The sequence below is a fragment of the Ictidomys tridecemlineatus genome, chromosome 1, assembly GCF_052094955.1.
Source record: "Ictidomys tridecemlineatus isolate mIctTri1 chromosome 1, mIctTri1.hap1, whole genome shotgun sequence".
Classification (NCBI taxonomy): domain Eukaryota; kingdom Metazoa; phylum Chordata; class Mammalia; order Rodentia; family Sciuridae; genus Ictidomys; species Ictidomys tridecemlineatus.
In genome coordinates, this window is record NC_135477.1 from 155,301,205 (window position 1) to 155,319,820 (window position 18,616).

Genomic DNA, 18,616 nt, shown 5'->3' on the forward strand with positions numbered 1-18,616 from the left:
AGAAATGCAATATCAAACTTGTATTCAATGTCTTCTCTTTTCCTGAAATAAATGAAGAAAAAATTATCTCTCTACAAGTTTCCAGTCTTCAAAAGATAGACATGACCTGAAATATTTGAGAACAAGGTGACAAGTTCAAATTCTCTTTTTATTTGGAGAACATAAAACTAGAAAGGAATATCAATAATATTTAAAGCAGTATTACCTTACTGGGGACTATGCTTTTGATATTAAGTGCCCTCCACAAGCTGGTTGTTGGAAATGTGATATTCAATATACAATGTTCAGAGCTGTAATTTATTAGATTCTGAGAGCTTTTATATCATCAGCGGATGAATTAATAATTTAAATGTAGTAGGTAACTGTAAGCAAGTGATGCTTTGCATGAAGAGCCAGGTCACTGGGGATGTGGCCTTGGCCTATTTCTGTCTCTGACCTCTAACTCCCCTTCCCCACTGTCCAGGTTCCATGAGCTGAGCAGCTTTCCTCCACCATGCCCTTCCTCCAAGATATTCTGCCTCACCTGCAGCCCGGAGCAATGGTGTCAGTTGACCACAAACTGAATCTCTGAAACTGTGAGCCCAAAATAAACTTTATTTTTCTTCTAAGTTCTTCTCAAGTATTTTGGTTACACCTATGAAAAGCTGACTAACACACTTGGTCTTACTCTACATATGATTAAGGAAAATTCCACAAAATACTACTTACAATCATGAAAGACAGTTATTCTCCAAGAGGATGAAGATGTCTTTTTAGATTAACTGCTACTTCAAAGAACAATATCTTGAATTTATATAGTATTATGATGTGAAAAGCACTATTCTAAGAACTTGCACATATTAACACAATTAATTCTTATAATAATCTTGGGTGATTGCTACCATTTTCATACCTATTCTAAGATGAGGACTCTGAAGCCCAGAGAGTTGAAGTAAGTTTTTAAAGTTTGCACACTACAATGAGTGCTATTGCCAGACTCTAAACCCAGGCATTAATGAGTAAAGTGGTTCCCAGTGACATGGGAAATATTTTTGTAAACACACAAAAAAGGTGAGAAGATTCACCCCAAACTGTGCATTATTATGCTGCTTATTAGATCAAAGGTTTTGAATGTGGGAAGGGCATAGGAGAGTGATAAATTTTTCTTCATATGATAATAGTTTCCTTTACCACATAGCTATCATATGTTGCTTTAATCTCTTTATTGAGAGATAATTCGCACACCCTATAATTCATACATTTTGATGATTTTTATCATATTCCAAGAGATGAATATCCATAATTTTTTGCTTTGCTCACTTTTTATTAATTTTTTTCATTGTAGATGGACACAATACCTTTATTTTATTTATTTTTTTATGTGGTCCCAGGGATCGAACCCAGTGCTCCACGCATGCTAGGCAAGCACTCTACCACTGAACAACAACCCTGGCCCCTTTTATTAGTTTTTAAATTTGTTTTAATTAGTTATACATGACAGTAGAATGCATTTATGCACTTTGATATATTATACATAGATGGGATATAATTTCTCTTATTTCAGAGATTGTTATCATTTTTTAATTTTTTATTTTAATTTTTTAATTTTTAATATTTAATGAGATTTTCATCATTTTTTAATATTTTCATTACCTTCCAGTGACACATCTTGTCCATTTTCAATCACTTGCCATTCTCATCCTCAACCCCAAGCAAGCACTAATGTATGTTTGTTTCTACAGATTTGCCTGTTCTGGATATTTCACATCAACAGATTCTTACACTATGTGGTGTTGTGTCTATCTTTTTCCCTTCACATAATCCTTTCCAGGTTCATCTAGTTAGTTGCATGTATCAGCATGTCATTCTTTTTTTATGACTAAAAAATATTCCATTGTATGAATAGATCATTTTGCCTTCTCCATTCATTTGAGTTGTTGTCACCTTTGGGCTATTAAGAGTCATGCTGCAGACTCCTATAGCACAAGAATTAAAATCAAGAATCCCATTTATTAATGGGATGAATTCAAACTAAAAAGTTTCTTCTCAGCAGAAGAAATGATCTGTGAGGTGAACAGAGAGCCTACATCTTGGGAGCAAATTTTTACTCCTCACACCTCAGATAGAGCACTAATCTCTAGGGTATATAAAGAAGTCAAAAACCTTAACACCAAAAAATAAATAACCCATCAATAATTGGGCCAAGGAACTGAACAGACACGTCTCAGAAGAGGATATACAATCAATCAACAAATATATGAAAAAATGTTCATTATCTCTAGCAAATAGAGAAAAGCAAATCAAAACTACTCTAAGATTTTATCTCACTCCTGTCAGAATGGCAGCTATTAGGAAGATAAACAACAATAACTGTTGGCAAGAATGTGGGGGGAAAGGTACACTCATACATTGCTGATGGGACTACAAATTAGTGCAGCCAATATGGAAAAGAGTGTGGAGATTCCTTGGAAAACTGGGAATGGAAGCACCATTTGACCCAACTATCCCTCTCCTCAGTCTATACTCAAAGGACTTAACAGCATACTACAGGAACACAGCCACATCAATGTTTATAGCAGAACAATTCACAATAGCTAAAATGTGGAACCAACCTTGATGCCCTTCAGTAGATGAATGGACAAAAAATATGTGGCCTATATACACAATGGAATATTACTCAGCAATAAAAGAGAATAAAATCATGGCATTTGCAGGGAAATGAATGGCGTTAGAGAAGATAATGCTAAGTAAAGTTAGCCAATCCCCTCCCCCCAAAAAAGGCAAATGTTTTCTCTGATATAAGGAGGCTGATTCATAGTGGGGTAGGGAGGGGGAGCATAGGAGAAATAGACAAACTCTAGATAGGGTAGAGAGGTGGTAGGTGAAGGGAGGAGGCAGGAGGTTAGAAATGATGGTGGAATATGATGAACATCATTATCCAAAATACATGTATGAAGACACGAATTGATATGAATATACTTTATATACAACCAGAGATATGAAAAATGTGCTCTATATTGTAATATGAATTATAATGCATTCCACTGTCATATATAAAAAATCAATAGAAAAGAATGATACCTGCACTTTTAACATGACACTATTCTTTAAGTACATGAAATAAAATAATGACTAAAATGTGATACTGAAATAAAGAAACATAAACATGCAAAAATGGAATAGAAGATCTCAAATAAGCTTGCACATGTGTTAAAATTATGAATTAGCACTTTGCTTCAATTTATGTCCTATGTTAAATTTCTTTGAGGGCAATATTTTATATATATTTTTCTTCACTCTGCCAACATATGTGATTATAATTCATTTTAAATTCATAATTCGCATACTCATTTCTTCTTTATTCTTTTTGACCTTATATGGGAAATTTCTTCTCCATGACTCCAGTAGCATTACTGAAACTATTTCTGAAGCTGGCAAGAGGTTTCTTTCTCCTATTATTCAGGAATAACAAGGTTGTTTATTTCTTCAATAGGTAAATGACACCCATGTCTGAAATTTACATGCTCCATGAAGTAGTTCTGTTCATAATCTTTTATTTGTTCCAAGTATCATAAAAGGGTAACCACTGTAAGAAACTTTTGAGAAAAGGTCCTGAGATAGAAGGAATGTGGCAGAATCCCAGATAATTAGAAAATCAGGGTGAACTCATGTCCTCTGCCTTTGTCATAGTGTCATCTTTATGGCACTACATTGTTAACTGGAAAAATTGTGGTCAATCTGAACTGATGATACTCTGACTCCCAAACATGTCAAGAACCCAACATCATTTTTCTTATGTGGTCATGATGCACCCTCTTCCCATCTCATTACTCACAACTGAACAAATATCATAGCAAATAAACATCTCAAGAGATCTCCCCTTCAAAATTTCAAAGAATTTTTTTAAAAAAAAATGCTGTGCCCTACTGAAAACTATTATCTTTTTTATTTAATTGATTTTATTTTTTAAAATACACGACAGCAGAATGGCCTTCAATGGATGAATGGATAAAAAAAAACTGTGGCATATACACAATGGAATTTTACTCAGCAATAAAAGAGAATAAAATCATGGCATTTTCAGGTAAATGGATGGCGTTGGAGAAGATAATGCTAAGTTAGAGAACTGTTATCTACACACATAAGAAACAAGATGAGCTCCATAGAAGAGAGCTGTGACAGGAAATGTTTTTAACCCTCTTTTCTCCTCCTATCCCAAGTCTCTGCCTCTCCCCACCACCTTCCACAGAGCTCCCTTCACATCCTTGTTCCTTAGGGTATAGATCAGAGGATTGAGCATAGGGGTAATTATAGTATAAAAAAGGGCAACAAACTTTCCTTCACTCTCAGAGTAACTATCCAAGGGTTGGAGGTATGTGTACATTGCTGAGCCATAAAACAGACAAACCACAAGGAGGTGGGACCCACAGGTCTCAAAAGCCTTTCTGCGCCCTGCCATTGACTTGATCCTCAGCACTGCCTGAGCAATGTGTGCATAGGAGCCTAGAATCAGTGCTGCAGGAATAACAATGATTATGACTCGGGCCACAAACATCTTGGCCTCTGTGCCTCCTGTGTCCTCACAAGCCAACTTCTGGAGTACAAGCATCTCACAGAAGAAGTGGTTCAGGTAATGGAGGCCACAGAGAGGCATGGCCATCATGAGGCTTGTCTGAAACAGAGAGTTCATGAGACCTCCCACCCAGGCAGCAATAGCCAGGGACTGGCAGAGAAGGGGGTTCATGATGGTTGTGTAGTGGAGTGGACGACACACAGCAGCATAGCGGTCAAAGGCCATCACCACCAGGAGCACACACTCAGTTCCACCCAGGGAGAGGACAATGAAGAGCTGGGCCACACACCTTCCATAGCTAATGGTCCTGTCCAGTCCAGAAAGATTGATCAGCAGCTGGGGCACAGTGCTGGTGGTATAGCAGAGGTCCAGGAAGGAGAGGTGGCAGAGGAAGAAGTACATGGGTGTGTGCAGTCGAAGATCCAGTTGGGAGAGAACGATGATGGTGGTGTTGCCAAAAAGAGTTAGAGAGTAGAAAATTGAAATGAAGACAAAAAAGATAAGTTCCAGTTGAGGCCAATCTGAGAAGCCCACCAAAATGAAGCCCTCTTCAAAACTGGTGTTGAAACTCCCCATAGCCTTGCACCTGCACAAACAATGAAAGACAATTCAATGCCTTTACAAAGAACATAAATTAAAACATTTTATCAAGATGAAATCTATTATCACATATAACTAAAAAGAACAAATACAAAATAAAAATAAATAAAACATTGAAAAAATGTATCCACAGTACTCCCTCAGTAATGAATTTCTTTATTTTGCTAATCGGTTCAGTTTTATGAAGTCTTCTATTTTACTCTTTCCTTAAATGTGTAAATCACTGGATTGTAAATGATGTCATCTTTGAACCATAGCCCTGCTGCCTGTGTATTCTGTGATGTTAGCCAGGTCACTCAGACTTACAGATCTGATGCTTCCTTGTCTTAAAGTAGAGATGACATTGTCTCTGCATTGCATTGAGATTAGACAAAACATAGTAATTTTAAATTGCTTTTAAATATCTAAGGTGTAAAAGTGCAGCATTATTATTCTCTATTATTTCCTTTGCTCTTCTCCATGATCTGTTAGGAATCCTATTTCAGGTTTGAGTCAAGGATTAAGCACACTGAGATCACAAATTTAATCCCATCTAAATGCTAATAAGCTACCTTCTGCTAGAAGAACATAACCAGTGCATCCGTCCTGGAAGCCCAGTTCATGATCAAATGCCATCTGTCATATGGACTGAGAAGGGTGTGGATTCATGCCTTGATGGCAAATATATATATATATATATATATATATATATATGTGTGTGTGTGTGTGTGTGTGTGTGTGTGTTCCAAGTTTTGAGCCATCATGCCTGGAATACCCCTCCCCTGACTTCATCAACTGACTAGGTGGATAGAGGGGGAAGAATAGAAGTTCACTAGACTAGAAGGGGTGAGGGAATCAGAATGAGAAAGATAGTGGCACAAATTTAACATAACTTTCCTATGTACCTATGTGAAAGAGCTGCTCTTATTTTTTCTAGCCCAGCCCTTTTGTACAGCTCCTTTCTAGCACTTGTCCTTTCCTTAAAATTCTTTTTACATATCTTTGTCCTTTCTTGAGCTGTGAACTCTTCATTCATAGAAAATAAGTTCAATATTAAAAAATATTAGTTTCTTCCTGTATGATACACAAGATATGAAAAATTAATGCTTAATTCATTACACTTAATAGCTTTTAGATAAATTTTGTAATGTGTAGCATTAGACTTTCTAATCTAAAAATTCTATTCCTCTAAGAAACCTACATATTAACTAACAACATACCTTAATGAGGTTAGAAAAGGGATAGGCATGAAAAATTGCCTTCCATGAAAAGTTGGTCTTTCTTGTAGCAAAGATCCAAAAATGTCATATGAAAATATGTCAGGAAGCAAAGCAGAAAACAGGTGATTAACAAAGCCTGGCGTGCTCAGTATGAAACATCTTTTCCTAATTAGCTGATTCTTTTTTCCCTTTATTATTAATTAATTAATTCATTTTATAGTAGAATGCATTTTGACATATTGTACACAAATAGAGCACAACTTCTCATTCCTCTGGCTAGATGTACATGGTGCAGAACCACTCCAGCAGTGTAATCATACATGTACATAGGGTAATAATGTCTGTCTCATTCTACCATCCTTCCCATCCCCACAACCCACCCTTACCCTCACTGCCCTCTTCACCAACCAAAGTTCCTTCAATCTTTCCTATTCCCTGGCCCTACTATGGATCATCATCCACATGGATCAGCTGATTTTAAGTCCTTTGGGTATAAACCAAGGAGTGGGATAAGTGGGTCAAATGATAGATCCATTCCAAGTTTTCTGAGGCATCTCCATACAGCTTTCCAGAATGGTTCCACCAATTTGCAGTCTCACCAGCAATGTATAAGTGGACCTTTTTCCCCACATCCTTTTCAACACTTATTATTGCTCGTATTCTTGATAATTTCCATTCTGACTTGAATGAGATGAAATCTTAGTTTTGATTTGCATTTCTGTAATTGCTAGAGGTGATGAAATGTTTTCATATATTTTTGATCAATTGTATTTCTTCTGTGAAGTGTCTGTTCAGTTCCTTAGCCCATTTATTGATTGGGTTATTTGTTTTTTTGGTGCTAAGTTTTTTGCATTCTCTGTATATCCTGGAGATTAGTGCTTTGTCTGAGGTGTATGTGGTACAGATTTTTTTCCCATTCTGTAGGCTCTCTCATCACATTATTGATTGTTACTTTTGCTAAGAAGAAGCTTTGTAGTTTGAATCCATCCCATTTATTGATTCTTGATTTTACTTATTGCACTTAGGAGTCTTGTTCAGGAAGTCACATCCTAAGCCAAAATGATGAAGATTTAGGCCTACTTTTTCTTCTGTTAGGTGCAGGATCTCTGTTATACTAAGTTCTTGATCTACTTTGAGTTGTTTTGTGCAAGGTGAGAGACAGGGGTTTGATTTCATTTTGCTACATATGGATTTCCAGTTTTCCCAGTACTGTTTGTTGAATAGGCTATCTTTTCTCCAATGTATGTTTTTGGTGCCTTTGTCTAGTATGAGAAACTGTATTTATATTGGTTTATCTCTGTTTCTTCTATTTTATACTATTGGTCTATATGTCTACTTTGGTACCAATACCATGCCATTTTTGTTACTATAGCTCTATAGTATACTTTATGATCTGGTATCGTGATGCCTCCTGCTAATTAGCTGATTTTTCTCCATACCCATACTGAACTGGAACATCATCATCAATGGATCTATGTTGGGTCAATGAAAATAATGAATTTGGAGGCTTTCTTGCATTCTCAAGGGAAAGGATAAATAAATTGTGAGTTAACAATACTGAAGTATTAATTCACACATACCTTAACCAATACTCCAGAACTTTTTATTGAATGACCACCTTAGTAGAGAGCAACAGCTCTAGTGTGAATAACTGTTCCTATTGCTCAAGTCTGACCGTTCCATCTGTTCTAAAAAAATGCATATCTATGAGTCTTATTCTGCTTATCTATGTAACAAACAAATAAATTATTTCATAAGATTTTGATTGAGATTAAATTATATGTATTCTATTCTGATTTTTAGAACTTGTGTTTATTCATCACATGCAGTAGGTTCTGCTTAACTTAGTCACCCTTATATCCCTATTCCAGGGCAGTACCTGGTATATATAAGAATCATGAAAAATTTGTTGAGTAAATTAATGAATGCATTCCTACCCTTAGATAATGCCTTGGGCATATAAATGTCCCCAAAATATTGGTTTCCTTTTGCAATGTGAAAGAGTTAACACACTTTCACTGTTTCTAACTTAGTGGCACAAACGATTTAACTGTTACTGCTCTATATGTTTGTGAGTGATTTTTATAATGTCACATGGATATGCTTCATATATTTGAAATTGAACAAAAGCTTAGAACTATAATCAGCATGGATAAAGAATAAAACTATAATATAAAAGTATTTCAACATGATGAAATGTGGACATTTAAAATATAATATAAAATATAAATGGCCACTTTAGTAGATAACAGAATGAGATATCTTTGGACTGGAAGAATTGAATTTAGATTTAAACTTTACTTGGAGAAATATGGAATGGAGGACACAAAACTTGCACATATTTCAGTTATTCACAAAAAGTAAAGGACAATCCCCAAGATCCAAATAAATTATATGTATATGTATATAAAATTGTAATTATATAATTTCAATTATATTGAGTATACTTGTATATTGAGTATATTTGAGTTGTGGCATCACATACTCTCATTTCAATTTTTATTACAAAGCAATCATAACAAACAAACAAAAAACAAATAGCCCTGTAGAACAGAAGATTTGACCTAGACATAAAGAGCAATATATTTGATTAATTTTTCACCAGGAACACAATGAGGAAAGAGTAGTCTGGTGCTGGCAGAAATAAATTTCCACATGCAAAAGAATGAAATTAAACCTATATCGTACAAAGAACAACTCAAAATGAACAATACAAAAATATCTTGCCATTTGCTACCACAAAGATAAAACTGGGAGACTCTATATAAGGGAAATAAGCCTGAAGTAGAAAAACAAAAAAATTGCTTGATCTCATTTAGATGTACAATGTAAAAAAAAAATAAATCAAATATATAGAGATACTAAATGAAATGTGGTTTCCAGGATTAGGTGGGAGGATGAAAGGTGAAGATATAGGTCAAAGGATTCAAAATTGAACACATTTAGGATAAAAATAAAATCTAGAGATCTAAACACAACATGAAGACAATAGGCAACAATATTTTACTGTATTTGGAATTTATGTTAACAAACTTTAGCTATTCTGCTGTTCTTTCCACAAAAACAAAGAAAAAATGAGAAATTGTGTATAGCAATTTTTATGCTAACTTGCTTCATGATATTAACACTTATCCTACTTGAATGTATGCCATGTCATCATGTTTTATACATTAAATGTTCATGATAAAAAAACTTTGCTAATAAAAATATTTAAAAAGCAGAAGACAAAGATGAGGTAAGAGTTGACCAAATTCTCAATATATAAGTCAACAGGGCCTGTTGGTCAGATTTTCATCACTATGACCCAACTATCTGAAAACAGCTTAGAGGAAGAAAGGTTTCAGAGGTTTCACTCTTGGTTGGCTGGCTTTATTGTTCTGGGCCTGAGGTGAACAGAACATCATAAGGGAAGGGTGAAGCAGAAGAAAAGTTGCTTAGCTCATGGCAACTGGGGAGCAGAGACAGAAGAAGGGACCAGAGATAAGATATTGTCCCCAAGGGCATATCTTCTTTCTTCAACTAGGTCCCGTCTGCCTACAGTTTCTACCACGTGCCAGTAGTCCATTTGAATTACTAATCCATCAAGTAGATTAGTCCACAAATGAGATTAGAGCCCTATGAGCCAATCATTTCTAAATGGTCAACCACTGTACATTGCTACACTGCAGACCACAACTTCTGCATGTAAGTTTTGGGGGGAATAATCCAGATCCAAACCACGACAGAGCCTATTGACTTTTAGATTTTACCCCAAAATCTCAAATTTAATAAAACCAATATACAGGAAGGAAATATGCTAGCCATTTCCTCATGTCCCTTTACTCCAACCAGTACAGAGTTACCCTGTACCAAATATCAAACCAAGAATTTGATTTATGAATTCCTGCCTCATTTCCTCAAGCCTATTCTTTTGCCCTTTTATTTCTGTCTGCTCCTTGCATTCATCTTTTTGTGTCTTGCATTCCTTGAGTCATCATGTCTGTATCTTTAACTTACCATTCTGCAATATCTGCTCAATTCTGAAAGAATGCATTCTCTACAGTTTACCTACCTAAAATCAGGTTAACAAATTCTTCTGAAAAGAATAACACAAAAATGCAAATCAATCAAACCTGAAATTCAGGCTTTCCAATGTGTCTTTACCATTCCCTTCTCTTGGTTCTTCCTTAAGAGCAAGTCTCTCCCATTTGAACATATCTCTTTTCACTCTATGTCCTGTTTTTGTTACTGCTTTATGTCTTTTTTACTCTTCATAGATAATTTTATTGAGAGAGTAGTCTCTGTTCACTGTTTCCACCACTTCCCCTCCCACTCAGTACTCAACCCACTAATTCTGTGCTCTCCACATTTTATGAGATAACAGAGGACATTTTCAGTTCTCTTCTTGGTCAGGTTGGCTATTGTCCCTTTATACACAAAACCTCTGCCCCTGCCTTCCTGAATACTTTCTTCCTCTCTGGCCATCTGTCAGTCTTCTTGGTATGCTCCTGTTTGTGTATTCTCTACATATTTACATCTCTTCAGGGTTCCAACCAAAACCCTCTTCTCTTAACATTCTAAAGACATTTTCTAGAAGATGCCATCCATTTCAAGACTTGAATCACAAAATCTCTATGTGGATAACACCCAAATACATGTCTCCACCCACAATGTCTAATACGAATTTCAGACTTTAATAATCCAGTTGTATTAAAAATGCATTTTTATTTTGTGTATATGATGGTTTGACACTTGGTGTTTGGTTGACCATGGAGGTCTTGCCCCTCTCAGGGATAGATATTCCTAGAGACAATAATAGACTGTTTTTGAAAATACAACTTAGATGAACAAATGAGCTAATCTAGAGCTTGTATTTCAGCCATCTCCTTCATTTGTTTTTAATAGGTCCTCAGACTCTGAGCCATTATGTAAAATATCTTGATCAATCCAAGGTCAGATACCATAAAATTAAAGACTTCCTTTCAATACCAGAGTGTGTTGAAACTATTCATATTTACAAATTTCAAGTTAAAACTTCCTGCCCTGTTCCAAACTGCAGAAACCATAGTAGAGGCTGCCTCCACAGTTTCCCTCACTACCCCTGCATCCTAACTAACCTAATGCTTCACTGTGTGGCCCATGTGTCTTAGAAACTGTGAGTAATAAACTATTATATGGCAATCATTTCTTAATTCATTGTCTGTACTTACCTGAATAATAATTTTAAAAATCTGTTAAACTCTACCTTCTTTCTGGTTATCTCCTCTTGGAAGACCCCAGGAACAACAAACTCAGCATTTCTAATACTAAACTCATTCTCTCTTCCTTAAAAACTCCTCCTCTTGTGTGCACTATTATGAAAAGGCACCATAACTACAGTTTATAAAAACAGAAAATTGGTCATCAGTTTCTGATAAATCAACCTGGATGCAAGTCACAACTTCTCTGTCACTTCTTTTATGATACAGATTTACAAACAGGAGTGGTTTGACCACTAAGTACATAAATGGCAATATCTGTAGACATTTGAGGGTGGTACAACTGGCATATACTATATTCAGGCCAAGTGTGCTGCTAAATATTTCACAAAACATTAGATATCCCACAACCAATATGACACACAAATAAGAATGTACACCAAAAAAATGTCATTGTTCAAACATATTGTCCTCTAATAAATATTCTTTAATTTCTCTCTTCTGAGATAAGCCCCTTGCTATATCCCATAAAGCACTGTAATTTCCCTCATGCAAAAAATCACCATATTCAACTTAATTTCTAATTTGATCATTTCCCTATGCAACCATGCTAGAGCATAGAAAGAGCAGATTTTTGTCTACAATATTGGCAATTACAGGCTTGCCTAGATCATCAGTAGAATATAAAAGTGTCCCCAATCCTCCTGAGACTGTAAGCACTCACCTAAATCAGCTATAAACAGATCCTTAGAAAGGCATGCCATCTTGCAATAGTTTCACTCTTATTTAGAAAGTTGGTTGTGGAGTTATTCCTACATCCTTGAAATATAGTGCTTTTTATCCAGAAAACTGACATGCAAGAATAGGGGTCCAACATTATGCACTCTCTGGGTTAAATGTTTACTTTCCTTTCTCCCTCATATTGAATTTTTTCTGCCAAACCAAAAACTTGGCACCTGCCTGCTTCATTGCAAACACATTGCTTGATTAATGTGTTCTGCTTTCCAAAATCCCAGAGTCCTGATAAGAATAGTCTGATCTCAGAAACACAACACACATATTCAAATGAAGTTTCTCACTAAAATCCTCCTAAAACTGATGCCTGTGAATCCCTGTGTTCAGCAGCGTCAACCTCACCTTCCTACACTGGACACATCTCTGATGCCCAAAAACCAGTTCCTCCAGTGATGACCATTTTCCAGTCCCTCATAGAGCTTCTCTCCATGCTTCCCTGTGCTTGCTGCTGGGGTCTGCCTCATGCCTACCTCTGGTAATCATGGGAAAGAAAAGCTCTTCTTACTCATGAATTCCCCAGGAGCCTTTTAATCTTCAAGAAGAGTTACTCATTACTCCTCAGATGGACCCTACATTGGAATTCTGGTAGGACCCACATGATATTCCCAGCCTTATATATCATAACCCAAGAGGCTTGGACCAGAAGGCAAGCCCAGCTTTGGTGAAGATGCCTCAGGAAACGGAGAGCATTAGGCATTATATAAACAATCAATATAGGGGGAGGGGTGGGAAATTTCCTTAGGGGAGCACACAGAATAAACCAAACCTCCTCTCAAATGACAGTACTCCATATACTGAAGGATACAGTCATGCCATGAAATCTTTAATGGATTCCACATTCCTTAAGTGAAGGTTCAAAATTACCATTTTCTTAAATATTTTCCAAATCTGTCATTTGAGTAATGGAAAAAACAGTGATATTAAACTGATAAAATGTTTCTACTGACTATTTTTGTAGCAGCCATCTCTGTTTTTAAATGATTTGTCTGTGAGTGCACATTTAAATAAACATATGGTCCCCAATACTCTGCACTAGTCAAGAGAATTTTGAGAATTTTTCAAGCTTTGGTTAGAGACTTAGATAAAAACCTTTACAAAATACATAGACTCAAAAGACAGTAAAACCAACAAGTCATCTGAAGATATTCTTTATGAGAAATAGGTGTTTTTCATTGTGTATTTTTATTACAACAGGGAATGCTTAAATATAGGCATAATAGCTTATATCCTATTTAAAGATTGGTCATATGGACACTAGTATTGCTGTATGTATATACGTGGCCGTATAACCAATGTGATTCTGCAACCTGTACACTTGGAAAAATGAGAATTCATACCCCATTTGATTCAAATGTATGATAATGTCAAGATCATTGTGTTGTCATGAGCAACTAATAAAAAAAAAGATTGATCATATGGAATAGGTATTTAACTTGTTTTGTTCTTCTCCAAAGGCCAAAACTAGGACCAACCAGTGAAATGCATCAGAAAACAAAACATGCTTCAGCATCTGCTTTCTCTATCTGTGCATTTAGAGCGATCTTCAAGACTCTTCTATTAAATTCTCCATAATAACACACTGGTATTATAGAGCCTGAAAACCACAATTGGGGTCTAGTCACCTTAATTGACATTCAAAAACTCAATTAAGAAAACTTGAAAGAAGTGAAGTCATCGAAACATACAGTGCCTGGAACAAAAGTGACATTTTGTTCACTTGTAAGTTTCCTGCTAATAAAGAGGCTTAAAGTTAAAATTAAAGGATGCTGTAAAAATGTTTCCACATGATCTGGAATATTGGGTTTAATGGTTTCAAGCACCATCCTCAACCCTGATAGCTTATGTTTCACTACTCTTAAATTATCTTTTTTAAATTTTAACTCTTTAAGTCCCGGGCATTTGACATTTGCATAGTTGATTGTCTATATTACAAAAAACAATAATTATGTTTATCTCTGTGTGTTTCTGTTGGAGTATATGGATCTTTGTCTAGACATGAATTCTGTAAAAAATAAACATTTTGCTGGACTGGGAACTAAACCCATTGACTCTTGCATGCTGGGCAAGCATTCTAAATTGAGTTACACACCCAGGGAATAATAAAATTCTTGAGATCAAAAATCATGTACTAAATTCTTCATGCTTTTCCCCTAATTTAATAACACTATCTGACCATGATGGAGATATATTTGAGCCAGAAAAGATAATTTCCTGTGTGAAGAATGATGTTCTACAAACTCCTTACCGTCCACCTTATTGTGAGAACATCCTTTCGTCAATTTAAATCAAAGTTTCATTTCTCATGTTATGCTCACATTATAACTCTCTTATTCGTTTACAGAGGAATGAACTCACTACCAAACCTAACTAACTATGAAAGAATTCTTTTCCCTGTTGTCGATCACAGTTTGGATTTACCTTTATAGACTCAATCTCTCATTCCAAACCCATAGCTCTCACACTCAATAACATACAATCTTCTTCCTCTCCCCATGTATGTAGGTGATCTTCAAAAGTCTTCTATTAAATCCTCCATTATAACTTACTAATGTTTTCCAGTGTAGAATGGAAAAAAAAAAAACCACAGCTGGGGTCCAGTCAGCTGATTGACAGTCAAAGCCTGAATTTAACAAATTTCTTTTTAAATTTCAACTCCCCACACAGCATTGTCTCTAAACATGATAGATTCTCTCCAACTTCCAGGATTCACTCCAACATTTCTTGATTAATTTTCAATAATTCTAACAATGACTTGATTTCTTGGTCTCCTGGTTTTGATGTCTATCTACACTTTATATGACAGAGCAATGGCATCATAGATTTGAGTTTTGGAAGAGACTTGAGAAGCCAGAAGGCACCCCCAGTCAGTTCTTACACAGGGTTCTATTTAAAAAAAAAAAAACAACAGTTCCTTTTACCTCTTTAGATTCCACTGCCTTCAAGATGATGTGAGACCCATCTCACACTGTGGCATCTAGAGCTGTCTAGTAAAGACGTGTTCCTCTTTGGTCCCCACTTCATCTGTAGAGTGAGGGTCTACACCAGAATCTTGTCATGGAGAAATCAAGCTTCCTCCCTCAACAGAGGAGCCTGCTCAAAACCTAGGAGGGGGAAGCATTTTCCCACTGCACTCTGGTTCAGTCATCGTAACCAGCAGAGAAAATGAAGAAGCTGGTGTATTACCAGACCACCTCCTGACCACCCACAGAGGAGAATTGGCTGAGCACTGCTAATTCTCTCATGGGGATACTGGCACAATCTATTCAAGAGTAGTGGAGAAAGAATTGTTTACCCAGACTGGCCTTGGAGACCTCTGGGCCCCAATGTGGCAATTATAACCAACTGACTGGCTCAAGATCTGCCATGCAGTTCTCAGCTCTTTCTACCCTCACACTCTGCCCAAACCAAACTGATGTATCCAGTGTGCTCAGAACACTGCTTCTCCCTTGCTCATAGACTCGGTAGCCTGGGAATCCTCCCATAGTCCCTTCTTTGACTCCAGTCCTAACAGCTCTTCAATAAACCAAATTTCATGTCTCACTTACAGACATCATTGTCACCACAATCCAAATGTTTCTTTCTCTGCAATTTTCATCTAATGTTTATGTCTCTTTTACATGTATCATGAATCCAATAAATATTTATTTTCTTCATGAAAAGTTTGATGCTTTAAAATCTCTTTTACACACTATATACTCTATGTATTAGTAAATCTTATTATGTTATACCCTCACATTGTCCACAACATATTAAAAAATTAAATGTGTACCTTTATCAATTCATTCCGCAATCATTGTTGAGCAATGCACACTGGCCTAAATGCTTGAGAAATAAAAATCAAGGTTCAGAATTTATCTGTAGCCATTTAAAGGCATATGTGATGCAGAGGAAACAGCTCTGCCATAACTGTGTGACCTTGAAAAGCTATCTTGACATGCTTGAGCCTCATCATTAAGATGATGTTAATGTGGCCTATCCTGTACCACTGTTTGTACATTAATGATACAACATATGTGAGGTGCCTGGTGTGTGGCAGACATTCACTCAGTGGTAGTGGTATTGTTTAGCAAACATTTATTTTGTGCCTTCTCTTTTTTGTGAAATAAATGAAGAAAATATGATCTCTGTCAACAGGAAGTCCACAATCTTGCAAGAGATGTACATCGCCTGAAATAATTGCAAACAAAGTAATAAGTTCTAACTGACCACTTTTATTCAAGAGAATATAAAAATAAAGGGAAGTATTTTAAAAAATAATATCATGGTGGGTTTCACTTTGTATGCAGTTAAGAAAATGCCACAAATGTTTTTCATAGTTATGAAAGAGAATTACTTTGGTAAAGTCTGGGGAAAATCTACCTAGATGAAGTGCTTTTTTAAAGAAAAAAAATACCTAAACTGTATATGCTTCTAATGATGCACCAGGCACTATCCTAAGAATCTAAGCTTGTTGCCCAATTAATCCAAATAATAACTGCGGGTGAATTATCATTCCTTTTCTACAAAAAAGGACACTGACACAGAGGGTTCAAGAAAGATTTTCAAGTTTGAACAGCTGTCCTTTGCCTGTGCCAGGCTATGCCCCCAGGCAGGAATGAACTAAGCAGGTTTACACTGTTTTTTCATTTCTGAAATATATAAATAGGGGGATCCACGTGTGTATATGTGTGGCTATATAAGCATAAAGAAAAGTATGGAAAGATTCACATCAAACTGTTCATGTTTACACTGCTTATTAGATGAAAGGTGTTGAATATGAGAAGGGAGTGTGTGTGATAGTCAGAAGTCTTGACTATAGTGACTCCGATTTGTGAAACAGCCACGCCACCTAGAAAGGTTATGACTGGGGCAAGTTGTTTTTCCTTTTGTTGTGGAAACCCTCAAGAACACAGAACTGTCTAACTGGGCTCTGTTTCTGTAACAGGGTAACTGGCTTATTCTGATTGGCTAAGCCTCCTACCACCTGACTGCAATCTGCCGCTTCTGTGATTTCGCCTGTTGCATGGGCTAAACCCCCATCATCCCTTTGTGATTTTTTTAGCTTAAATATGAGGCCAAAATGAAGGGAGTGAGTCACTCTATCTCGCTTTTAGAGAGTACAGTGTCCACCACTGGCCAGGAATAAAGGCTTAATTGGAATGGCAATGAGTGGTCTGAGAGTTATTTGAGGGTCTCAGTATCAATATAACAGGTGGAGAGTAATTGATTTTTCTTCATACAACAAGGGTTTCCTTTAACATATAACTTACATTGCTTGCACACCCTACATATATAGTATGAAATTTGATGTTTTTTATTACATTCCCAGAGTGCCCCTGTGGTCTCTTCTCAAAGAATTTTTTTTCTCATAGCAGGGATTGAACCCATGGGTAGTTAATCATTAAGCCACATCCACAGCATTTGCTAAGTTGCTGAGACTGAATTTGCAATCCTCCGGACTCTGGAGCTGCTTAGATTACAGGTGTGCACCACTGTACCCAGTACACGATGTATTTTATGTTGTGCATATTAACCTTCATTGATTATGCACATTGCAAATACCTCCCAATATGTGTGTATTCTACATTTTATTTAACCCATTTATCTGTAGGTGAACAATGGGTTACTTCCACTTTTGGTATTTGTAAATAATGATATATAAATATAGATTTGATAGTTAATTTTAGAGCTGGCTGCATTAAGAATAACTCAGAGAACTGGTATAACATTATTTCTGAATATGTTTGCAAGGGTATTTCCAGGGTAGATTGGCATTTTATTCAAGGTATCAAATAGGGAAAATCTGCTTTCATTCTTGAGCAAGCTGTGTCCAATTAGCTGGGAACCAGGCTAGAACAAAATACCTGAGAAAAGGTTTATTCTTTTCTCTTTCCTAGAACTAAAACCCCCAATTTCCCTTGAAATTAGACATCACAATTCCAGGTTCCCCAGCCTTTGGACTCCAGGACTTTACCCTGGGGGTTGGGAGGCCCAGGTTCTCAGGTTTTCAGCCTCAGATGATAGTTACAACACTGGATTCCTTTTTCTGAGGTTTTTTAGACTTGGACTGAGCCATGCTACCAGCATTCCAGGATCTCCAGCTTGCAGGTGGCCTGTGGGGCTTCTCAGCCTCCACAAATGCATGAAAAACTTCCCCTACTGCCCTCCCGCCTCTTTCTCTCTCTGTAATACACCACACATTGGTGCTGACTCTTTAAACAGCCTTAACTAATATGATGGGTATATTTCTTTGAGAACCTGCTTTCCAAAGTATATATACCTAGAAATAAAATGGCTATGTCATATGGTATTCT

At 36.4% G+C, this 18,616-nt stretch overlaps 1 protein-coding gene across 1 annotated transcript; it reads right to left on the reverse strand.

Moving 5' to 3' along the window:
* Positions 1–1,187: 1,187 nt before the first annotated feature.
* On the reverse strand, positions 1,188–5,134 carry LOC144377838 (olfactory receptor 2Y1-like). Its single transcript, XM_078050197.1, has one exon. It carries the CDS (start codon positions 5,126–5,128, stop codon positions 4,190–4,192), a length of 939 nt encoding a protein of 312 aa, XP_077906323.1. The 5' UTR covers positions 5,129–5,134; the 3' UTR covers positions 1,188–4,189.
* Positions 5,135–18,616: the final 13,482 nt, after the last annotated feature.